This window comes from Balaenoptera ricei, chromosome 9 (genome assembly GCF_028023285.1).
Source record: "Balaenoptera ricei isolate mBalRic1 chromosome 9, mBalRic1.hap2, whole genome shotgun sequence".
NCBI classification, from domain to species: Eukaryota; Metazoa; Chordata; class Mammalia; order Artiodactyla; family Balaenopteridae; genus Balaenoptera; species Balaenoptera ricei.
The window spans coordinates 96,199,789-96,225,645 of record NC_082647.1 but is presented as its reverse complement, the minus strand read 5'-3'; the positions used below and the strand labels follow the sequence as shown (position 1 = coordinate 96,225,645).

General features: G+C 38.4%; 2 protein-coding genes across 6 annotated transcripts in view; one reads left to right on the top strand and one right to left on the bottom strand.

Moving 5' to 3' along the window:
* Positions 1–2,350, top strand: part of EFCAB10 (EF-hand calcium binding domain 10) — a 21,772-nt gene extending 19,422 nt beyond the window's left edge. For 2 of the 3 annotated variants that reach the window (XM_059934149.1, XM_059934147.1), the window contains exon 5: positions 420–949. The gene's annotated coding sequence lies outside the window, so the exon portion shown is untranslated. Of the gene's footprint in view, positions 1–419; positions 950–1,971 lie in introns of those variants that run through there. The other variant, XM_059934148.1, reaches the window with a different exon arrangement.
* The window catches only part of RINT1 (RAD50 interactor 1), a 27,305-nt gene extending 1,448 nt beyond the window's left edge, over positions 1–25,857 (bottom strand). The window contains exons 1-14 of one of the 3 annotated variants that reach the window (XM_059934140.1): positions 25,684–25,857; positions 25,171–25,216; positions 19,209–19,393; positions 15,354–15,595; positions 12,612–12,785; positions 12,364–12,513; positions 11,630–11,786; positions 9,770–9,880; positions 9,446–9,671; positions 8,769–8,906; positions 7,063–7,262; positions 1,705–1,919; positions 577–757; positions 387–505 (exon numbers count right to left, since the gene is read on the bottom strand). In XM_059934140.1, coding sequence (XP_059790123.1) covers positions 387–505; positions 577–757; positions 1,705–1,919; positions 7,063–7,262; positions 8,769–8,906; positions 9,446–9,671; positions 9,770–9,880; positions 11,630–11,786; positions 12,364–12,513; positions 12,612–12,785; positions 15,354–15,595; positions 19,209–19,393; positions 25,171–25,216; positions 25,684–25,725 — 2,186 coding nt within the window. In that variant the 5' untranslated portion in view covers positions 25,726–25,857. Of the gene's footprint in view, positions 1–386; positions 506–576; positions 758–1,704; positions 1,920–7,062; positions 7,263–8,768; positions 8,907–9,445; positions 9,672–9,769; positions 9,881–11,629; positions 11,787–12,363; positions 12,514–12,611; positions 12,786–13,400; positions 14,999–15,353; positions 15,596–19,208; positions 19,394–25,170; positions 25,217–25,683 lie in introns of those variants that run through there. The other 2 variants (XM_059934139.1, XM_059934141.1) reach the window with 2 other exon arrangements.

Sequence of the window (25,857 nt, the reverse complement as noted above, 5' to 3'; positions counted from 1 at the left end):
ATTAATATCAAATGTTTAAGAAAACAAATTTTCTTCAGGCCTGGCCTGTTATTCAGTACTAAATATATTTCAAATTTCTTCTATTTATTGAATATGGCAGAACTGCATTTGCTTTCATTTTCTATTTATTTCCCAGTAATAAGCACATAGGAGCATTACATCAAATATTAGAAAACAAAGCCCAACATATCATTTATATCCAGTTCTGTTCAAGTTTTTGGGGTCATGGATCACATCTTGTATTATTGGTACATAATGAATACTTTAATCTGTTAACTGATGCAATATATATTTAACATCACTGGAACCCTAAAGCTGTTAAAAAACGAATCAACTTCCTCTAACAATTTGATACATCAAAATTAATTGTTAAATACTGCACTTACTGTTTAAAATAATTTTCTGGCCTCTTGCAATAGTGGGAAAACAAAGGGAAAAGATTCCGAGTCATATCGAAGTGCAGCTGAGCCGCTCCTCCTTCATTGAAGTGATTGGCAAGAATTATCTGAAAAAAAGGACAATTCATATAGCAGTTGCCTCTGTCATCACAGCCCAAAATAGTCTACTCTTACTTACTTCTTGGTAGATGTATATGTCCAGCTTCTCTACAAGCATTTGCCAGAAGATTTTAAACAAGGAGAAGCACAGCTGCTGCTCCAGCTGCAGTAAACGGTCTCGTAAAGTAAGCAGTAAGGGGCAAGCCGAACTGGACAGGGACATCACGGCCTGCTCTGACTGCGATGGCAGGGACAGCCACCTGGAAAAAAACAGAAACAGCACTGCCTGGAGCACATTAATTTTTATTATGAAATTTTTCATCTCTCTGTATTTTTAAAGATTTAACAAATCATTTTAAATGTGGGGAAGTGCACTGTCCTGGGGCATTTTGGATAAGAAAAAATGTACAGCCCAACATTAAAAGCTCTCTCAGAAAATAAAGGTACTTATGTTTGTTTGTTTATTTATTTAATTTTATTTTTTGGCCACGCCACACGGCTTGTGGGATCTTAGTTCCCTGACCAGGGACTGAACCCAGGCCCTGGCAGTGAAAGTGCTTAGTCCTAACCACTGGACTGTCAGGGAATTCCCTGTACCTATGTTTATATTTTAGTTCTCAATGAAATACTCTTTACTTAATGAGGATGATAGATTTTTTAAATCCCCAATTTTAATATGACTTACTGATATAAAACAGTTAAAATGTAAAATGCATTTACATTTAAGACATCAGCTAATTTTACACTCTAATTTTCAGCAAAACAACGGACTAGTAACACTTCCAAACTGATAACAAGTCCTCTGTGTGACAGGACTGCTAGGACAGACATTGCCTGTGCTCAACGAGCTCACCGTGTGGGAGGTAACAGATGTCACAGGAATCATGAGAGTGGGCCAAACTATAGCACAGGCATGAACAGGTACTACAGCAGCACCTTGCTTTGTCAGTGGGTGACAGGCTAGGCATTCAACCCCATATCAGACACCACCTCGCTGGACTTACAGACACATCTGAAGGTTAAGTTATGATCAGTTTATTCTGATTAAGAATGTCTTAATATATTTTAGAAACAGTTAAAAGTTTGGAGTGCAAAAGGCCAAGCTCTGTGCTATCTAGACACTTTGGAAATCTGACTGCATGTTACCTTGTAACTTCTATCAAACTGGAGTTGAGAGCTGACTTACAAGAAAGTACAGAGGACTTACCTTTCTTTTTTATACAATTTTGCAGCATCTTTAACTTCTCTAAAAACATGGTCTACTTGCCGGGTCAGCATGTCATGCTTTAAACGCTCTAACAGGTTAATCATGTCATCAAAGACAGAGCTCTCCATAGAGGCCAGTTGTCCCAGCTGCAATTTACTGAGAGTGTTATTCTCTGCAAAGACTTCCAATGCTGCCTGTTGAAGTTGTAGAAAGAACTGAAAGCAAAAATATGTTAACATGTTTAAGATACTTTTTTTTTTTTAACAGCTTGAGATGTAACTCATGTACCATACAATTCACCCATTTAAAGTATACAGTTTGGGGACTTCCCTGGTGGAGCAGTGGATGAGAATCCACCTGCCAACGCAGGGGACACAGGTTTGAGCCCTGGTCCAGGAAGATCCCACATTACCGCGGAGCAACCAAGCCCGTGCGCCACAACTACTGAGCCTGCGCTCTAGAGCCCACGAGCCACAACTACTGAGCCCATGTGCCACAACTACTGAAGCTGGCATGCCTAGAGCTCATGCTCTGCAACAACGGAAGCAACCGCAATGAGAAGCCCCCGCTCGCCACAACTAGAGAGAGCCTGTGCACAGCAGTGAAGACCCAACACAGCCATAAATAAATAAATTAATTTTAAAAATATACAGTTCGGTGGCTTTTAGTACATTCAGAGTTGTGCATCTGTCACCACAGTCAATTTTAGAACGTTTTCATTACCCCACAAAGAAATCCCACACTCTTTGCCATCATCTCCCAATCCCCTCCTAGTGGTTCCCCACCCCACCCCCACCTTGTTCCTAGGCAAACACGAATCTCCTTTCTGTCTCTAGACCTGCCTGTTCTGGACACTTCACATAAATGGATTCATACAACCTATGGTTCTTTGTGAGTAGCTTCTTTCACTTAGTATAATGTTTTCAAGGTTCAACGATGTTGTAATATGTATCAGTATTTCATTTATTTTTATTGCCAAATGATATTCCATTATATTTACCCATTCATTAGTTGATGGACATTTGGGTTGTTTCCACTTTTATGAATAATACTGCTATGAACATTTGTGTACAGTTTCTGCACAAACATATGTTTTCATTTCTCTTGGATATATACCTAGGAGTAGAATTGCAGGATCATATAGTAAATCTGTGTTTAACCTTTTGAGGAACTGCCAGGCTATTTCCACTGCAACTGTACCATTTTACATTCCCATCAGCGGTGACTGAGGGTTCAGATTTCTCCACGTCATGCTAATAAATGTTACTATGTCTTTTTTATTATAGCCATCCTAGTTTGTATGAAGTGGCATCCCATTGTGGTTTTGATTTACATTCCCCTAATGGCTACCTTCTTTAAGTGCTCATGTTTTTCTAGACACAGATTGAGAGTTGTTGTAAACCTAGAAAATATATGAGTTAAGAGAATTAAAATGTCATTTTTTTACAGTATTATTTTAGGTAGAATTAGTATTATTCTTTCTGCCCTACAGGAAAACAGTGCTGTGGGTAATTAGCAAAACATTAAAAACAACCTAAATGTCTATTAATAGGGGACTGGGCATGGCTACTAGGGATTGTTCAGGGATGACATGGGAGAGGCCATCTTGGCATTTCTGCTGAAGCTGTCAGGGAAGCGGCAGTGTCCTTCTGAGCCAGCTCATGGACCATGGAAGCCTGGAGCCACCCATGGCCATACTTACCAGAGCCCGCCTACGAGTAAAGCCAGAAATGAACAACTTTAGAGCAGCCATGCCTAATCCTTTCAGTTACACAAATTCCTCACCTCCTCACGCCAACCCACTCCCCTACTTAGTCCAGCGTGAATCTGGGTTTCTGTCACCTATGACTGAAAAATTCCTAATTCTGAATGGCTGGGTTATGTTAGGCTTATTAGCACAGTCTGGCAATGGACAGACAGCTGTTAGTGGAGAATCTAAATGAATGGAAGGTGAACTCTACTTTTTTCTGTGTAATACAAGAGCTTACGTGATTTTTATTTAGAGCATTCACAGGCTGAAGGACTGTGAATGTGATTAAATGATTTTTTTAAATTAATTAATTAATTAATTAATTTTTGTCTGTGTTGGGTCTTCGTTGCTGTGCATGGGCTTTCTGTAGTTGCGGTGAGCGGGGGCTACTCTTCGTTGCAGTGCACGGGCTTCTCATTGTCGTGGCTTCTCTTGTTGCGGAGCACGGGCTCTAGGAGCACAGGCTTCAGTAGTTGTGGCAGGTGGGCTCAGTAGTTGTGGCTTGTGGGCTCTAGAGCTCAGGCTCAGTAGTTGTGGCGCACAGGCTTAGTTGCTCCGCAGCATGTGGGATCTTCCCGGACCAGGGATTGAACCCGTGTCCCCTGCATTGGCAGGCGGATTTTTAACCACTGCACCACCAGGGAAGCCGTAAGTGATTTTTGATGTTAAACAGAATTTGTACCATAGTAACATACCAAACACAAAATTCATTCATGACTTGAAGAGTCAACTCTAAAATTTGGTTATTTCTGTGTTGACAGAAGGACCCAGTTAGTTCAGTATCAGATTATAAATTTTCTAAGGCTAGGGATGATGGCCAATTCATCTTTGTTAACAGACTATGGCACTGAGTAAAGTAGTTAATGATGTTCCACAAATATTTCATTGAAGCTAAAAATGTGGCCCTGAATGAGTCTCTTATTAAAATCACTGGCATAAGAATCAAGAATGACAATTTGTTTCACGAAAAAGCTTAGCAGAAAATGGAGCACTGTGGTGGGATGAGTGAATAAAGCACTTACTAAAATTAGGAACATGACACATAAAAGTACATAATGAATGAATGTATTCTGATTAGGTGACTTTATAAAGATAAATGCATTCATTATTACACTCAACTTATATTCATTTATGAAATAATTATTTTCCTTGCTCAGCAGAATGATATGCACATGTACTTCAGTTAACATTTCTGTAGAAAAGACTTTAAATAATTACAAAGTCCCAGCCAAAGAGTCCAGATTAGAATAAACTATGATTGTGTTTATTTGATATTTACCTTGTTTATATCTATTAGTATATTTATTTTTGTTTCCTATTTTTTTGGCTTATTACCCTGATAAAGACTTTTTCGTTTTGTTTTTTCTTTCACAGTAAAGGAAAACATCTTCTATACAATGTGCTAGCAGTATACAATTTTTTGTCATAAATTCATAATTTAAAATATATTCTTGTCATGTTTTCTAGACTTTCTAACTCAGGCATTGAATATTTTAAATGCCTGTGTGTGGCTATATTTCATTTCTGGCTTTATTTTTTGTTTTATTACATTAAGATTTGACAATGTATAGAAATTTTAATTTACCTTTGTTCATACTTGTGACTCAGCTGGACACACTCAAAAATTGTGTTTCCCTTAGTATACTGTGGACTTACCACCAATCTCCAGTTAGTCAATCTTTCTAATTATTTAACTCTGTAATTATTCAGTTCCCGCTTTATCACATTTTAAAAGGGATACTTTTAAGTCTTTAGTTAAAATTATAGTTGTTTTATTTTCCTATTTTCATTTAATGACACAATTATACACATAATACGTATATTTATAATGTGTCTTCATATTCATTATCCTCAGTATAGTTTTTTCACCATTAAATGTATATTTTACTGTTTTATGGTCATCTTAATCCTGTGTTAATGCTTTCTGCCATGAAGTGTACTTCATGGGCCTTGCTGGATTTTTGTATCCACACATATGATCTTAGAACAGTGATTCCTAACCTGAGGGCACCCTGTCCAAGAAGGAGGTCTTGGAGGCCCTCTGCAATCATTTTAATATCTAAAACAGCTAAAGGAATTAATCTATTTATGTTAAGGCTATAAAGACTAAGTTTCTTCACTTTTAGTTGGAAGTACATATTAGAAAATCTCGTTACCAAAAGCCCTGATCGCCAATATATTCCTTGGATTAATAAAAAGAGTAAAAATAAAGTACTAGTTAATAATTATATTTAGGCAGATCAAATCTGCCAACACATGGACTCTGCATGGAGAAAGGAAGGATAAGTAAAATCCTTGGAGGTAAAAGGCCTTTCACAGTACTTGTTACTGAATCCAGGGTTTTGATTTTTAGATTTATTTAAAATATACCTTCCAGGGTAAATTAGTTAATGTTTTTGGATGTGATAATGGTATTTTTTTTTTAACATTTATTTATTTCATTTATTTATTTATTTATTTATTTATTTATTTTTGGCTACATCAGGTCTTAGTTGCAGCATGCGGGATCTTTCGTTGCAGCACGCTGGCTCCTCTCTAGTTGTGGCATGCGGGTTTTGTCTCTCTAGTTGTGGCATGTGGACTCCAGGGCATGTGGGCTCTGTAGTTGCGGCATGCGGGCTCTCTCATTGAGGCACGCAAGCTCAATAGTTGTGGCATGCGGGCTTAGTTGCCCCACAGCATGCGGGATCTTAATTCCCCGACCAGGGATTGAACCCGCGTCCCCTGCACGGGAAGGCAGATTCTTTACCACTGGACAACCAGGGAAGTCCCCTGGTGTTGTGTTTTTAAAAAAGGTGTTCTTATCTTTTAGAGATACATATGAAAATATTTACCATGAAATGTATCTGAGATCTACTTCAAAATAATCACACATGGGGGTAGAGGAAAGGTTTAAATGAAACACAATTGGTATAAGAAGCTGGGTGAGGATTTCCCTGGTAGTCCAGTGGTTAAGACTCCACACTTCCAATGCAGGGTGGGTGAGGGTTCAATCCCTGGTTGGGGAACTAAGATCCCATATGCCATGTGGCACGGCCAAATTAAAAAAAAAAAAAATAAGAAGCTGGGTGATAGGCACATGGGAGTTCATTTTACCATTCTCTTCACTCTTGAATATGTTTGAAAATAAATAAAATATTAAATAATTTTTTAATGTATGAAATACTTAGGTTAAAAATGTTTCTATTTTTATGACTCTTCGTAATTTGTCATGTTTCGAAGGCACTAAAAAGGTATCAAATGTTATTCTTTTATTTTCCTTAAAGTCTTGAACTTTATTGATTTTGACACCATTATACAATCTTAGCTTTTCGCGAGATGGCAATTACCATTCATGACATTTACCAAGTTCAAAGTCTAAAAAAGGAAAATGGTTCACTTTATAAACAACAATTTCACGAAAAGATGGCTTTTCCAGTGATTAAAATATCAGGATTATTTAACCATTTGAGACTTGAATGAGAAAAATATGTACTTTAATCACACCTAAGTTTGGCCCAACTGTGATTCTGCCTAACGTGTATTTTTGCTTGCTACAGATTTAACATTTCAAAAGGTAAAACTGTTCAAATTACTAATATATTACTTAATATAAAAGATTAACTTACAACATTGTCAGCCCAATCTGCTAGTACTGTTGAGATATAGTTCACGGCATTAAGAATTGCACAGTATCGAAAGCCAAGGGAAGCTCTAGTCTCTTCTTTCATCACCTGAGTTAATCGTATCCTAAAATCATCTACTAAGTCCTTCTGTAACTCCAGGAACTGCAGCTTTCTGGAAGCTGCGGGAAGATTTTTATATCTGTCTGTGGAGAAAGTTAACAAGACATACGAAGGTTTACGATACCATCCATGACATAGTTATAGGTTTTTCCTATTGACTGGCTTTGGTGCCTTTGTTAAAAATCAATCGACCATTCAAGTATGGATCTATTTCTAAACTCTCTAAGGACGTGGGTTTCTCAAGTACTGATATTTGTCAAAACTCATTGATCTGTATACTTAAGATCTATGCATTTCACTGTATATAAGTTATGCTTCTAACACATTGTAAATTAACTATACTGCAATTTAAAAAGCTATGCCTCAATATTTTAAAAAGGCATATGAGAAAGTTATATACAAAAATTATTCTATTTCTTCAACAAATAAATGACATTTTTTAAAAAAGGAAGGAGAAACTAGGATAGGTTAAAAGAGATACATAGTTAAGGATTTATAGGTTAAATGCTGAGATGTCTGAAATGTTCTTTAAAATACTTCAGGGGAAAAAAATCTGGATTTTGGGGGGAGAAAAACACATAATAGAAAAGTGATAGTTTTAAACCTTAGTAACAGATACCTGAGGGTTCGTTATGCTACTTTTATATATATTAGAAAATTTCCATAATAAAAAAAAATTTTTTTAATCAGTTTTTGCTAATTTTTTTGTATTTTAGTGTTTTTCATATTTTTCTTACAGTTAGAATATAGAATTTACTGACTGGCCTGGAATGACACCTCTTCAGGTTACTAGACAGGCCCAAGCAACGGACAAGACACAGGAAGATAGTGGCAGTGAGGGCTCAGTGGCACCTGGAGAACCAGCAGGGCTGCAATGCCCTGGGGCAACGTGGATGGCTGCAGACCAACCAGGGCTAGAGGCGGCTGGGCCACCCTCCAGCCAGAACATTCTTGCACCATAAGAAGAGGTCCTATTACTATTCCAATCCCTAAAGTTAATTTATTATTCTACTGTTCTACAATCTTTGATATATCAAGGTGAAGAAAATAATATATAAAATTTAGGTCAATCACCATTTACTGAAGACACTTAAAAAGTTGAAAGGCAAGAGATTTCAGGTAATAAAATTAAATTCTTATTTGTTTTTATATAATGATTCAGGAATTTTCCCCTCATGTAAACTAATGTTTAAGATCTTATTTAGATTACTAAAAATCTAAAAGCTGGAATACTGTGCTAGAGTTCTGCCAAAATAGAAACTGAATTTGAAGATATTATAGTAACCACTATATATTTTGTCGAAGTACTTGAAAAGTACCATGTGAAGAGTCAGTACTTTCATTTACTTTTTAAAATTTTATGTATTGAAGTATAGTTGATTTACAATGTTGTATTTAATTTCTGCTATACAGCAAAGTGACTCAGTTATACATATATAGATTATTTTTCATATTCTTTTCCATAATGGTTTATCACATAATGGAATCCATCCCTCCACCAATCCCCCCCTCCCCCTTGACAACCACAAGTCTGTTAAGAGTCAGTACTTTAAAAAAAACAAAGTTATATCTTGAAAGACTATACTTACCAGTTATAACCAAGAGTAGTGTCATAAACGTTTCTGCACAGTCTGGAACTTTCATCTCATCCACATCAGTGATATCCTTATATTGGGATATCCAGGCAGCTTCTGACGAGAGCATTGAGTCCATTTTTTGAAGAGCAACTGATAAGCAGGAAAAAGGATTATGTCAAACAACTAGTTACAGATTGTTAGATTACAAATTCCTAATCTTTCAACTCATAATTTCTTAGGAATGATAACTTTTCTATGAAAAAATAAATCTATAACCTCCTACTAGTTGTACTATATATATTTAACATGCTCTATTCTAGGGTTAAATAAGATATTTTACTTCTCCCTGCCGTACCTACCCAAAATCTTCAAAATAGTTACACTCACTAGACAAGCCACATCCAAAGTGATTCCAGCAAGAACAGAAATACTATACGTAAAATCTATAAAACAGTTAACTATATACTGTACTGGCTTGAATAGTCTACCCTAGAAACCTGTAGAGTGCAATTCTGGGAAAAACTGAAGCTTGATGGGAAGAAAAGAAAATAAGATGATCTCTGAAGGCAACTTGGTAAACCCTAACCAAGAAAAATTTAGATGGCTCTAGTTTCTACCCAGAACTGGAGAAAATTTATATACACAAAAAGAGACATCTCTCCCCACCCCACGGCCACGTGAGCACTTACATTTTCTCTCCACAGTCAACCATCTCTGAAAACAGGTCTCTTCTGACAGAATATGCATACAATTAGCAAAAGTGCTGGGATAGCCATGAACGCTGTGTAGTTCTCTTTCAAACAAAAGCACCTCATCCACCAAATGACAGAAGAGACTGTCATCATAGAGCAGACAAGGAATATCAGCAGCTAACTTTTCAAGAACCAGCATCATAAGGCCCCGAGAAAATTCAAGCTAAAAAAATATAAATAAGCATAAGGTAATGAAAATGACAAGTTATTCACGGACACCTACAACTCTAAAACTGAAATGCTTTGGACTAAGTCTCTTACCCTTGCATTTACCGAAGAGCCTACTTTGTCTAATATTGGCTGAATCTTCTCATCCAGAAACTGAGTGTGGTTCCCAATCCACATAAGTACCTGAGCCAAGTACCATTCAGGCTAAGGAAGGAGGTAAACAGTTTGAATTCTTAAGTCATTCCAACTAGAAAGTTACAGTTAAATGTCTCTATTTAATTGTAGACACACAGTACTTACAAAAATTAGTTGAAAATTCCTATATGTAAGAGCACAATTTCTACTCTGAACTTTAAATTCATGCAAGGCTTAATAATCAAATGTTTCCCAATGTACTCCCAATAAATTTCAATAATGTGGCTTACATCAGTGAAATCATAAATTTACAATGCCATAAATATTTAAAACCTAGTACTTTAGAAATATGTAAGGTATAAATATTATTTTTTTTGAAATAACATTCCAAAATAATTTTTAAACATGACCGTCTTCTGTTTTTTTCTTTTTTTCAAAAGCTAAATTAAGAAAAAAATTTGGCTGGTCTGCATTACAAGAAATACAAATTCTTTAAAACAGGTATAATTATAGAAAAGTAATGTAAATATGCAGCTTTTTAAACTGTCCCTAGAGATGATTCTATAAACCTTCCAAGTTTTGTTGGACAGGAATTCTAAAACATTTACTGAAAGGTAAAACCCTGTTGTGTGATAGATGCTGGGAATACAGAAATGAAAAAAGGGACAGTAGCTACTCTCGGGGGGCTGCATAGTTCAGGCTTGATGTCAGAGTACTAGGACCACTGGAACCACACTTCAGGAAGCAACAATATAGCTCACAATTTTCTTACTTCAAATGACCACTGCCTCTCTACAGTTTAGGTTTATTGTTTTGTCTCACACTTACTAATAGGTTCTACTCTTCTTTCCACCAACACCCCATCCAAAAAAGGAGACCCATGAAGTACAAAAGAACAAGCTGAATTTAAGAACCAGAAATCCATTGTCACTCTACTCCATTCCTATACAGACGTAACTGCTTATCCCTTGATTCCTTTAAAATTCTATAAAGCCTATAAACTCATTTATAGATGACACGTACAATGCCTGGTGTAATCTGGCATTTAATAACATTTACTTCAAAACACCGAGAAATTAAGAATATATATTTTAAAAATAAAACATGTCGCTATTACAAAAAAAAACAAACAAACACCGAATCCCTCTGCTACTTGCACTGCATTAGATGTAGCAAGACTCAAGGATAAACAGTATCCACCCCCTAGCAACTCCCAAAGTTATAATTCTCAACAAATTCAATCAAATTTCATTGAAAACAGTTGTCAGTGATTGTTTTTCTGATCAAATTAAAGAAAAAAATCTCAGCAGTATGCCCCATACACATGGGTATAGTCCCTCAACTAAAATGTTGGTGATAATTTCCTCAAAGCCATTCCTGTCACTTATCCCCATACTCTGTCTTGCACAGCTACAAATCATTTTAGCATCAGCACTTCTACTCAAAAACTAATGCTCTACTATCTTTTGATTCTCACTTTTCTTTCTGATATATTTATAAACCTGAAGGAGCAATTTGCACAGTGGAACACATGTGGATCCAGTTGTAAAAAGTGCCGCAGCAAATGCTACAGCACACCCCAGGGGAAACTTCAGAAACTGGTCAGATGATGTGCTAATGAGTGAGCTGATTCCTACAACAAATGAACACAAGTCCCAAAATATATCTATAAAGGGCAGTGACAAAACAGGAATTTAGCTCTTCAGAGAAAAACAGAAATGTGAATAGAATCAGATTTTAACTCAAACCAGCAAAAGTATAGGAAGCCTTAACATTTGCTATTAATAAAAACCAAGGGCAAGAATTGGCAAAGCACACCTTGCTTATCACATTAGTTTGTCGGTTCCCTCTGAAGTGATACCTGAACCTCTTTTGAAGGGGAGTCAGCATAATCTGGATGGGCAGGATGACAGAAGGGGATGCCGGAAGAGAGTATTTTTCTGGAAGTTGTTTTGGCTCAGTAAGTAATTCATCTCTGACATAGTCAAGTCAAGGAAAAAGCATATGTATATGTGTGTATACACACACACACACACACACACACACACACACACATATGTATGTATACACACATTTTTCCAAGAGACATATATGATACTAAGTAAAATTAATTATAATACAGATAATATGTAGTCTAACTTGACATTACATATGACTTCAGTAAAAAGTACATGAAAAATGTTATTAGAATTAATCTTTCCTAAAATAAAGAATAATAAGTAGTAAGGAAACATATTCAAGTAATCGTGCTATTAAATTAGTACTAAGTTACTAAGGTTTCTTCCCAATTGCCCATTTTTTTGTTTGTCCCATGAGACCTATATGTGATGCAAACTTGTGCAGTCATGCATTTCAGAACTCCTCACAGCCCTCCCACCCACATGAAATTTATGTGGAAGGAGAACAGTCCATGGGCATACATAGATCCAGTCCAAACCCACTACTCCCTGGCCACTTTCAGAAAGCTTTACTCTCTGGTCACTTTACTCTCTGGCCACAAATCCACTCTAGAAAAAAGACATTTTAGTGAGTTTTAACTCCAACAAAGATACGAGGTTTGTAGTTTCAGGAGCTGACAAAATAGTGTCTCCAAGTTACTGTATATCTCAGGGGCACTGGCTGGTCGACTTATGCCAACAGTTTGAGACTGAGGGGGTGCGATGAATGGCCAATGAAGCTGTGCTAAAATTTCCTCAAAGTCACTGTAACAGAAAAGTGACACAAGTATTACAGTAAACTACAGTGAGCACCAAATATCCATCTGAAAGCAATTACCATGAAATATGGATAAATTTCTTGCCTTGTAAGCTTGTCCTTGAGAATTTTATGCCAGAATTTAACAGTGGCTCTCATGAAACCAAGAAGATGAGTACAGGATGATTCCTGAAGCTTGATGTCAAGTTCTGCCATAGAGACCAGAGTAGAAGCTGCCTCTAGGACATTATTGGTCATCAGATATTGCTGAATGTTATCACTGGAAAACAAGGCAAAGCAAACTGTAAAGACAGTTTGTTCACAATAATTCCAGATGTGGAAAAACTGCTGTTTCCTCCTGCTTTATATAAAGCTACATCCAAGAAAGAAGGAAGCGCCACCTTGTAGTGGCTTTTTTACCTGATACCCAAGTCTCTGGGAGCCTGGAGTCCTCAAATTCAGCATCCTTCTAAGAACAGTGGCCTGTGTTCAGGATACCTCCCTCCACCTTTCCCTTCCCACCCCTCCCAAGGTAACAGAATTTTCCTTTGTCACATTCCCTCAGGCACCACTCATTTCTAATAAATCTGTCTTTGACAGAAGTCTGTCATATCTTAATCCAAAGGGGAGAATGTGGGTGGCATCTGGTAAGGTCAAATATGGTAGACTTCAATTTTTACCTACTTTGCCCAGCTAAACTGGATTATAGGAAACTTAGGGAGGTGGCACCTCAGAGTCTAGTCCTTTCAAGTTACTGTTAGCCAAGTTGCAGACAAAATTTAAGGTAAGCTCTACAGCGAGGGTAGCAAACTCAAATGCCTGGAAAGGCCTGATGGGCAAAGTAAATGAAAAAAGCAAAGTGGGCGGGGACTAGGACAAGCTAAAAAGCACATACCCCATCCTAAGGCTCCAGCCAAGTGCTGCCGCACTGGAGTGTAGGTCCAATGTAGCCAAATCTTAAAATTTTTCAGCAGAATCCAGAAATCAAGATTTCCATGTAAAAATCAAACCAATTAATCAAATTCTTTAAAACAAGCCAAATACAACCTATCTTCAGGATTCATTCAGCCCATGACTACCATTTTGCATATTGGCTAAATAAAACGAAACATTTAAAACTGAAATGTTTCTTTTGATAAAAATAACATTCTGTCTCTTAAGCCAGAATAGGAACAAAATTTAACCTTTTCAATAATTAATCGCAGTTCAGGGGTCGGAAGTGCTCTCCCTCTAGGCAGCCTGTGTACATCCTACCCAGGCTTGGCCACTTCGCTAGGTGACAGTGAGCTGGGACTCTCATCCCCCGCCAAGTGCCACGCTTCGGTTACGCTCCTGGGTGGGCACAGCACCCTCCTTAAGCACAGGAATGTGTACCGCCACCCTGCCCAGCTCCACTATGCACTAGTACTTTCCCCTCTCCCTCCACCACGAGCGGCCTTTGTTTTCCACCATCACTGCTTCAGGCCTCAACAATCATACTAATCTCATGTGTGTATTATTCTATTTCTGACAGCCCTTTTGGCCTTCCCCTATGCTCATTCTCTCATTTTTCGTTCTTCTCCTTTCCTAGTCATTCTTGCTAAGTTTTTTAACAGATTTTGTCTTGTTTTTTAAATTTTTCATTTATTTATTTACTTATTGGCTGTGTTGGGTCTTTGTTGCTGCGCGCAGGCTTCTCCCCAGTTGTGGTGAACGGGGGCTACTCTTCGTTGCAGTGCGAGGTCTTCTCATTGTGGTGGCTTCTCTTGTTGCGGAGCACAGGCTCTAGGTGCACGGGCTTCAGTAGTTGTGGCACGTGGCCTCAGGAGTTGTGGCTCGTGGGCTCCAGAGCACAGGCTCAGTAGTTGTGGCGCAGGGACTTAGTTGCTCTGTGGCACGTGGGATCTTCCCAGACCAGGGCTCGAACCCATGTCCCCTGCACTGGCAGGTGGATTCTTAACCACTGCGCCACCAGGGAAGTCCCCAGATTTTGTCTTTTATAGCTATTTTCAGAATTTAAATCATGAAACCAAAAAATCTACCAATGTAGGCAGAAATGTTAATATAGCTTGTTTGAAAGGCAATACCAGACACAATCAACTACCAGTGATATGTATTCAATTCAAAAAGAGGTACAGTAGACCCTTGAGCAACATGGGTTTGAAGTGCACGAGTCCACTTATACACAGATTTTTTTCAGTAGTAAATACTACAGTAGTACACGATCCCTGGGTGATTGAATCCGTGAATGTGGAGCTATGGATAGGGAGGAATCGTGGATACAGAGGGCTGACTATGAGCTGTATGCAGATCTGACATCCGAGGAGAGCTGATGCTCCTAAGCCCTGCGTTGTTCAGGGGTCCACTGTATTTCTTTATTTTTCCCTATCCAGAAGTAGCAGGACTCTGTTTTTCATCTACTAATACTGTGTAGCTCTTCTTAGGTGACACCCATTGAAAAAAAAATCAAATTATAGAGAAAGCAATCCATTTCATTAAGTGACCGTCTCTAAAAGGTAAAAGAGGAATATTACCACACTGATGAGTTGCTTTATTAATTTGGCATTATAATCATTTTTATCATGTGTTCACAATATAACTATAACAATAACTATAATTCACAATATAACTATAACTAAAATTTTTTACTTGGATTACTTTCTTTCAAACACAAATTAAGCTCCCTGAAAAGTTTATGTTCATTCATAATAAAGGAAAAGAATCATTATCATAATGCTATTTTCATAACTGGTAAAATCACATTATTATAATCTTTAATTACCTCAATTATTTAATGGCATGCACGTACTCTCTAAAACATAGCCTCAAAGGAAAATAATAATTATGAGAACAAAGAGGCCTATTTTACCTGAGTTCTTCAATTTGTGAAATCCATTTAAGATAAGCAAGATGCCGTTCAATCTCTTCAATTTGGTTAATCATGGCTCCAAGATCTTCTATCCAGGGCTGAGCGGTCAGCAGATGGCTGTTAATGGAACTGAAGAGATGGCTTTCTTGCTCCAGAAAGTGATTAAGGAATTGCTTTGATTCTTCTGCATTTTTTAAGGCACTCTGAATTCTTTTAGGGATTTCTGATGAAACTGTAAGTACCTGCCCATACCAACAACAAAAAATAAAAAACAGCAGCAATCAGATAAGATTCTCATAACCTTTTTTATTAGTTACCTTCAAAATGCATGTTTGTTCTAATAGAAATGAAAACTGTCATTTAAAAGCTTCAAAAGAAACATTGGATTTCTACATCCTGTACTAACCAAACCTCAACATGAAATGCTCTATGTGGAGGTGTGTAGGGAGGGCCCCCAGTAAACATCTTTGGATCTACCATCATGAAGCTCAGCACTTTCAGAGGGTCCAGCCAAAGAACATTTACCTGCTTTATCTACTAATCATTTTCTTTCAAAAACAAATGAGGCTCTGATTCTAAAAGTCTGGGTAACTATTTGCAAAAGTTCCCCAGGTGATTCTGATTTAAGCCCAGATTGAGAAGGAACTATTGACTTGGAAAGATGATACCCAGGTAATACCTTTAGATATGATATTTATTAAATGAATTTTTCTTACAGCAGATGGAAAAACATATACAAATATCAGGCATCAGTACAATATGATAAGAATATTATAGAGGAATTTCAATTTAATCAACACTGATTAGACACTCTATACCAGGCACTGTGCTAAGGTCTGACAGATAAATTAGACACAGCATCTGCCCTTAAGCTCAGCTGATATGGAAGAGAGATGTAGGCAAACCTTCAACAGTGGGATATTAGTGCAACAAAAGAGATGCCAGGTGTAATGGTGTACTAAGGCAGTGCTTCCCAGACTTGAACGTGCACAGGAATCACCTAGAGATCTGGTTATAGTGCAGAATCAGACTTAACAGGCCTGAAGTAGGGACTGAGATTCTGCATTTCTTACAAGCTCCCACACTTTGAGTAGAAGGTTTTGGGGTGCACGGCAATTGTGCTTGCATGGCTCATGCACAGACCTTTGCAGGTTGGGTGGAAATTTTTAGGGAAGTTTGGAAGGAAAAGGCATTTCAGGCAAAGAAACAGCTCAGTCATGATGAGAGAACAGCAAAGAGGGGAGTAGGGCAGAGAATCCAGTTCAAAGAAATGCAGAGAGAAGAGATAAGCCTAGACAGGTAGGGAGAGACCAAATCACAGGCAGCATCTTGAGCATTAGAAGAATGTGGGCTTTTCCCGACAGGCAATGGGAAGCCATTAAGAGTTTTTAATAAGGGGATAATTCAGTGGGATTTATGATTTAGAAAGTTAGATTTATGACTTAATGATAAATAATCATGTTTATTCTCATATTTATAATAATAAAAACTGGGAATAGCAAAAAGGTCCACCAATAAGGTCCTGATTAAATAAATTATGTACAGCTGTATTTGAATACCATAAAACCATTAAAAAAGATCTATACATATAGATATAATAGGAAAACAAGTAGTATATTACATTAATTGTAAAACGTTAAGCTATGCATATTTTAAATACATATATGCTTGCATACACATTTTAACTGTATATATTTTATATATTTGCTTATTTACATATAGTAAAGTTTCTGTAAGGAATAAAAAAGAAAGATAGTTACTGTGGCAGTAGGAAAAAAACAGAAGATGGGCAAACTACCATCAAACGCAAGAGAGAATGCAGCTCTAAACTGAGGTGGTGGCAGGGGATGGACACCAGAGACATCAAGGAGGCAGAACCCAGATGTCTTGGTGCTGAGGGTAGAGGAACAATCCAGGTCTCAGGAATGACTGACAGGCAGATAGATGCTGGTGCCATCTTCCAAGATAGGGAAGCATCTTAAGAGATGGACCAGTACAGCTTTGGACATGCTGAATCTGAGGTTCAATTAGGTACTTCAGCAGAAGCTTCCATGGTCATCAGGGAAACGAGCCTGATTATATTAAGTCCAAGAGCAAATGGTCAACTAGGAAGTGAATACAGATACAAAGTAAGATGACTTTTTGAAGAAGCCTAACAGTAAAAGGGACTAATATCTACTAAGGAAGAGGGGAGAGTTTTTTGGGTTTTTTTTTTTAATATTTTATTTTATTTTATTTTATTTTATTTTATTTTATTTTATTTTATTTATTTATTTATTTATTTATTTATTTATTTATTTATTTATTTATTTATTTATTTATTTATTTATTTATTTATTTATTTATTTATGGCTGTGTTGGGTCTTCGTTTCTGTGCGAGGGCTTTCTCTAGTTGCGGCAAGTGGGGGCCACTCTTCATCGCGGTGCGCAGGCCTCTCACTATCGCGGCCTCTCTTGTTGCGGAGCACACGCTCTAGACGCGTAGGCTCAGTAGTTGTGGCTCACGGGCCTAGTTGCTCCGCGGCATGTGGGATCTTCCCAGATCAGGGCTCAAACCCGTGTCCCCTGCATTGGCAGGCAGATTCTCAACCACTGCGCCACCAAGGAAGCCCTGTTTTTTTTTTTTTTTTAATTTTTTTTTAAATGGGCCTCTGCTGCTGCTTTTTTTTTTTTTTTTTTTTTTAATATTTATTTATTTATTTGGCTGTGCCGGGTCCTAGTTGCAGCACACGGGATCTTCGTTGCCACGCATGGGATCTTCACTGCAGGGCGCAGGATCCTTAGTTGCGGCATGCTGGCTCTTTTAGTTGTGGCATGTGGGATCCAGTTCCCTGACCAGGGATCGAACCCAGGCCCCCTGCATTGGGAGCACAGAGTCCCAACCACTGGACCACCAGGGAAGTCCCCTTTTTGTTTTTCTTTTTGTTTGGTTTTAAGGAAAAGATCTGGGTATGTCCATATGCTGAGGGGACAGGACTGGCTGAGGAGAAGAGAATGAAATTATAAGAGAGTGAAGCAAGTCCACTGAGGTAGCAGGTAGGAGCTGGGGCATAAGGACTGCCCTAGATTGATCCTCTGCTGAATTAAGAAGTAGAAATGGGGACTTCCCTGGTGGCGCAGTGGTTAAGAATTCGCCTGCCAATGCAGGGGACACAGGTTCGATCCCTGGTCTGGGAAGATCCCACATGCCTCGGAGCAACTAAGCCTGTGCACCACAACTACTGAGCCTGAGCTCTAGAGCCCGCGAGCCACAACTACTAAGCCCATGTGCCACCACTACTGAAATCCGTGCGCCTAGAGCCCGTGCTCCGCAACAAGAGAAGCCACCGCGATGAGAAGCCTGCACACGGCAACGAAGAGTAGCCCCGGCTCACCGCAACCAGAGAAAGCCCACGTGCAGCAACAAAGACCCAATGCAGCCAAAATAAATAAATAAATAAATTTATAAAAGAAGAAAAAAAATAAATCACTTATTAACCAACCACCCAGAAATAACCATTATTATAATGTTATACTTATTTTAATGTTTTCTCCCTATGTGTGCATATATAAAAAAATTGGAATGATGGTGTTGTAACATTTTGGTATCCCATGAATTTACTTTTAAAAGCATGTTAAAAGTCATTGTATGAAAATGTCAGACATAAATCATTATCAGTAGGAACTTTCTCTTTTACGTAATTTGTAAAACACCTAGCACATTGTAGGTCCTTAAAACCTATTAAGCAGTTTTAAATGATTAGACTGTTTGTCACAATCTATATTTTCAAAAATGCCTATATAATAATGGTTATATTTACATTATATTATAATGAGTATACTACTGATATTGTTTCAATGAGTTTTAATACTTGCCTGTTCTTCTAACTGCATTTTACCTTCTGTCATCTGTTCTATGAGTTTATCAAGTTTCTTTAAAGATTTAAGGTCATTTCCGACTTCCTTTTCTATAAATTCCGCCACATAGGAAGGGAGATCACCATTATCTGTACCTTCACAGACTCGTTCGTTTCCAACGAGAGCTGCAGTATTTATGTCACCTAAAATGAAAGAATAACAATTACTCAACACCACTAAGTACTATGGAGTTAAAGGAAATGCAAAAGATACACAAGGCAACATATCTACTTTCAAAAGTTAATTTAAAGAAAACACTACGTATATATGGCATTTTTGTATATATAGTACTTGTGTGTATATGTATATATATACACACATACACAAAAATACCCAAATGAATAGTGTGTAAATGAATATATGTATATATACATACACACTATATTTTATATATTTATATAAAGCACTCAGCCCTCCACATCCATGAATTCAACTGACTGCAGATAAAAAAAAATTTTTTTTAATCCAAAAAGTTCCAAAAAGCAAAATGAATTTGCCATGCTCCAGTAACTATTTACATAGCATTTACATTGTATGCAAAACTATTATTATTATTAGCATTAGGCATTAAGTAACCTAGAGATGATTTAAAGCATACAGAGAATATGTGTAGGTTACGGGCAAATACTGTGCCATTTTATATAAAGGACTTAAACGTACAGGGATCTTGATATTCGCAGAGGTCCTGGAATCAATGCCCCATGGATACCAATGGATGACTGTATATATTTATATATATTTATATATATATATATATATATATATATATATATATATGGGTATATATATGCATATAAATACACACACACACACACACACACACACACACACACACACAAATACCCAAATGAATAGCTATAAAGCAATCTATCGATCAAGTACTACTACAAAATGCTTAAGAGCTTAGGAAATTCTGAGTGAAAGAAAAATTACTAAACTCTGTCCTAGTACCCACAGGTTGCAATAGATGTTGGCATGACAATGCAGTTACAAACAGATACTAAACTTTTCTAGACAACTGTGTATCTTAAGAATCTATTTTATTACTGGGGGGAAAAAGGTCAAATCTGATTCTGCTGATGCAGCTTTTATTAAATTAGTAATATATTTTCAAAATTTGTGAGGAACCAGATGGTATAGTCTAGAATAACACCAAAGGAGGACTCTGGTTTTAAAATGTTTTAAAAAAAAGAAAAAAAAATGGTATTGAAAGATCTCAAGTACATGAAAAAAATCTGAAAGGGAGACCAATGAGTAAAAACTCCTCCTGATATAAGAGTAAAAGAGTTTTAAAAGCTTCAGATGCGATTGTACAAAGATGTACATTTCAGGGACTTCCTTGGTGGCGCAGTGGTTAAGAATCCGCCTGACAATGCAGGGGACACGGGTTCGAGCCCTGGTCCAGGAAGATCCCACATGCCGTAGAGCAACTAAGCCCATGAGCCACAACTACTGAGCCCGCGCGCCTAGAGCCCATGCTCCACAACAAGAGAAGCCACCGCAATGAGAAGCCCGCCCACTGCAACGAAGAGTAACCCCTGCTCGCCGGAACAAGAGAAAGCCCGTGCACAGCAACGAAGACCCAACACAGCCAAAAAAAATATTTTTTTTAATAATAAAAATAAATTAATTATAAAAAAAAGATGTCCATTTCAGAAACAGAAAAAAAAAAAAAAAGAAATACGAGAGAAAACACAGATTACCAGGAAAAACTCAAAATGGCTAATGCAACCACTAAATTGTACAATCTAAAGTGAGATTCTTCCCATGGCAAATAAACTAGACTTGGCCAATTCATATTGGACTTATTAAATATGACAAAAACAGGTGATTTGGAACCCTCTTAAGAAGAGAGGTAGCAGAGGCAACATGTACTATAGCAGAACACACAATGCCCAGTGAAAACAGGAACGCTATGTAGCTTTGCTCTCATCCCACCGAGCATGTGAAATTTCCCAGAGTCTACTCCTTATTCTATGCTTGAAAGTCGATCATTTCCTGTAGTTCACAAGTCAGTTTTTCACTCTGCAGGAGTCTATACCTTCTTCCACTCTCCAGAATATTTAAGACATAATTAAGCAATTTAAGTTACCTTGAATTCTTTGTGGAATGAGCGAAGATTCAAATATATAAATTAAAAAATTCTGACTTTTATTTAAACAAAACACTTAAAACAAACTTCTAGTAAACAATCCACTTCAAAGGCAATTAAATTATTTTCCATGGTCCTAAATCTGTGGACCAACAGCACTGCTCCTCTCTTCCAGAGTACCTCTAGCTATACCTTTGCTGATGGTCTGTGCCAGCATGGCTTTCTGAATCTGCCCTGAACCCAAGAAACCTGAAGGCTCACAGCAGTTTCTTGACAAAGACCCACAGCCGGCTGCCATGTCCTTCTCCTACTCCCACCCCCATGTGCTAAGATGAACTGTTTCCTTTTGAAGTGTGTTTCCATGGGTAAGCTACTCCTTTTGGTTACTTATGGTTTCCTTCTTCCTGAAAAGTTTAGGAAACCTGAAGTTTGGGTCAAACTTTGTAATGGTAACTCCATGTCACTGTGCAGCCATTAAGTTCCCTGATATTAAACACGCTCAAGGGACTTCCCTGGTGGTGCAGTGGTTAAGACTCTGTGCTCCCAATGCAGGGGGCCCAGGTTTGATCCCTAGCCAGGGAACTGGATCCCACATGCACACCACAACTAAGAGTTCACATGCTGCAACTAAGGAGCCCACATGCCTCAACTAAAAGGAGTCCACATGCCGCAGCTAAGGAACCAGTGAGCCACAGCTAAGAAGCCAGTGAGCCGCAACTAAGGTGCCCGCCTGCCGCAACTAAGACCTGGCGCAACCAAATAAATAAATAAAAATTTTTAAAAAAAATTTTAAAATAAATAAATAAATAAACCACGCTCAACTCTACTAAGTCCACGACTTGAATGATTCCACATACAGCGTTTAATCTCCCTAGAGATGAGTTGTACCTAGAAATTTAAAAAACAAACAAAAAAACAAGATACTGTAAAAATTCAGAGTAATAGCCATTGAACTCCAAATGAAAATAAATACTATAAAATCAGGCCCCAGAGAAAAAGAGAGTAGACTTCATAGAAACCAAACATTAGAATAAACCTGAACATACAGTGCATTTCTCTACTTCAGGTTTGCCTGAAGGATTTGGTTGTCTCTAAACAAACCATTAATGGTTTGTTAAAAGCCTGACTGTACTAGTATATATTTCGTTACAAGGACTACAACAATTTCTAAAAAACAAAACAAACAAAAACAAAAAACAAACAAGATGTGTACATGAGAGATAAAGCTGGGGCAACAATACAGAACCTCCTGGGAGCTCTGCTAGTTGGACTTCACCTCTGTTCTTCCTTGGAGCTGCCCTTGTAGAAGCGGCTCTTTACCAAAAATAAAGCGTTTTTCTTTCTTTCTTTTTTTTTAATTGAAGTATAGTTGCTATACAATATTATATGTTACAGGTGTACAATATAGTGATTCACAATTTTTAAAGGTTATGCTCCATTTATAATTATAAAACACTGGCTATATTCCCCACATCGTACAATATATCCTCATAGCTTTTTTTTTTTTTAATTTTTATTGGAGCATAGTTGATTTACAATGTTGTGTTAGTTTCAGGTGTACAGCAAAGTGAATCAGTTATACATAAACATATATCCACTCTTTCTTAGATTCTTTCCCATATAGGTCATTACAGAGTACTGAGAGAGTTCCCTGTGCTATACAGTAGGTCCTTATTAGTTATCTATTTTATATATAGTACGGTGTATATGTCAATCCCAGTCTCCCAACGTATCCCTCCCTCCCTCTCCCCCCCGGTAACCATGTTTGTTTTCTACATCTGTGACTCTATTTCTGTTTTGTAAGTAAGTTCGTTTGTACCATTTCTTTATATTCCACACGTAAGCAATATCATATGATATTTGTCTTTCTCTGTCTGACTTACTTCACTCAGTGCTTATTTTATACATAATAGTTTGTAATTCTAAATCCCCTACCCCTATATTGCCCCTCCCCGCTGGTAACCACTAGTTTGTTCTCTGTATCTGTGAGTCTGCTTCTCAAAAATAAAGTTTTAAGGAAACAGCAATGAAAGGCAAGAGGTTATAATCAGCCTCATTAAAAAACAACAGTCACTTCTGACAAAATGAAGATAAGAATATCTAACTAAAGATATGCCTAAATGCAAAATGTAACTACAAGAGATTAACATAATATATACCAGTATTTAGTACTGTGTATGTTCCCCTCCCCCAGGCCTTAAAAAAACCAAATTTTCCTTTGTTCTATTCAATTTTTAAGAATTAAAAGCTTCTTCACATGCAATGAGAATGAGTAGCCCACTGGCAGGTAGAAGTGAAACTAGTAAGAGTCTATGCCTCAACTTCCCTACTATAAATTCTAACATTTGCCCAGCCTACACTCAAAGGTTGTAAATGGGACTAAAATCCATGTTTCCTGAATTTCAGAACAATATTCTCATTCTCCTTCAGATACGATCAGAATTGGCTGGTCTGCATCAAACTTTATTACTACAGGACTCCATCTACTATTAAGTACAGGAGTCACAATGTCGACTTTTTTAATTTATCTTATATAAAACATGTGAGTTGTGTGGTGTATCTGCAGACACAGAGGCAGGGCTATGTGCAGAGGGAATGTTTTGTGAAGATAAGCTTGCTGTAGCTTAGGGAGTAAATTCTATCTTCACTTTTTACAAAAAATTATACTCTTTTGATTTAACCATTTAAATGCAGCATAGTACATTCTTAGTCAAATGACATTCTTCAAAATGACACAGTGGTGATTTGGAGGGGTGGTTAATGTCTCTCTCCTCTCCTATATTTTTTGTAAAGAGCACTTCTAATTGCAAAGAAATTGACCAAGCCAACAAAGGAGGGTCTACAGCTCAGTGGCATCAACTTCCCAGGCATCTGAATGGGGCAAAGGTGGAAATGGGAAGGGTTAAACTGAACGATATGAGGTACTCTTAAATCCTTTAAGGAAAAGGAGCTAACTTGTGGCAGCTGTGACTGTCAAGTGCTATGAAGTACTCAGAGCTTTCTTTCTGAGGCAGATTGCAGCAACAGGCAATGTTAAGGGCAAGTCTAACTCCTAAAGCCAATATGGTAACACAAGCACCCCTTCTGTTACTACTACTCATTCCCAGACTATTTGCCGTGGTCAGAAGAACCAAAAACCCTCTGATGGAACAGCTGTTCCATGCTTCCCCCTTCCTCTCCCAGTAAATTTCACTTCAAAAGCCCCTGAAGATTCCTTGATTTCCAAAATCTTGCCACGTTTAGCTTATAAAAGTAAAATACCATAGGTCCACACCCCTGGTATATGCTCCTGTCCTAGGAAGGAAATGGAGATATTGACCTTTTCCCTATCCAGTTCAAGATCCAGGAACCAAGTTATCTGTTGTGCTCTTCCCAGATCAACGATTACCTGCAAATTCACTGAAGGTAAATACAACTAAACAATGATCATTTGACTCCTTTGAACGCAACTAAGGTGGTGGTCATCTCTCCTAGATCATTAGCCCCTCGAAGTTCCTGATGCTTAATAAGCTGATGCTTCACGAAAATAACAGGCAGGCCCCAATTTCTCTGAATCCAGTACGAAGGGCAGCACTGGAGTGAAACCACACAAGTCCCTGCACTAGGTAGGGGACAGGAAGTGCTCTTCTCCAAATCATCCCATATTTTACCATCTTGAAAGGCAAAAATATGTGTATGATGATAATCAGTGTTTAATACAGAAAGAGAAAAAGAGATGCTTCATCTAAAAGATAACAGGCTAAGACCCTTCTCGATGCAGACCCTTGAGGGCAGAGTTTTGGAGAGATGGCTGGGTAGAAAGTGCTAAGGTGTTTGGAGTCCGCTTACTTTTCTCCTTGATGTTCTTCCTTTGGTCACCATTTTCAGAGCAGCACTAGAAGGAGAACAGGTGTGACAAACACATCAGGACTGAAGTGATAGGTGGAACTCGCACAGGGTTCCCAGAGGGCATCCACTGGAAGACAACGAGGTCCCAGCCCCCTCCCTCTGGGGCCTTCCTGAGAGACCAGGATCTGGAGGTTCTAAAAAGGGCCACCTCCCTGGGGCCACCACTGCCACCTCCCCAGGACCGCTGGAGTTACCTTGTCCGGCCTCCAGGGCCACCTCCCCAGAATGACCTGTGTCATCTCACCGGGATCACCAGAGCCGTCGCACTGGGACCACCTCCCCCGGGAGGTCTTTGCCACCTCACCAGAGTTGCAAGAGCCATCTCCCCCGGGCCACCGTAACCGCGTCCCTAGGCCGCCAAGGCCACTTCACCGAGGCACCCTCCCCTGGGAGGTCTGTGCCACCTCACTGGGCCACCAGTGTCCCCGCCCCGGGCCATAAGGGCCGCCTCACCCGGGTTGCCGGCGCCTTGCCGAAATCGCCGGCCAGGAGCATCCTGCCTCCGTGCGAGTCCTCGGCTCCTTGCGCAGCCAGCGTGGCCAATGGACTCCGGCTCCGGCCAGCGATCAAACACCAGCAGAGTTTCGAGACCGTAGCTCCCAGAGCCACAGCAACTTCCTCTGCCGT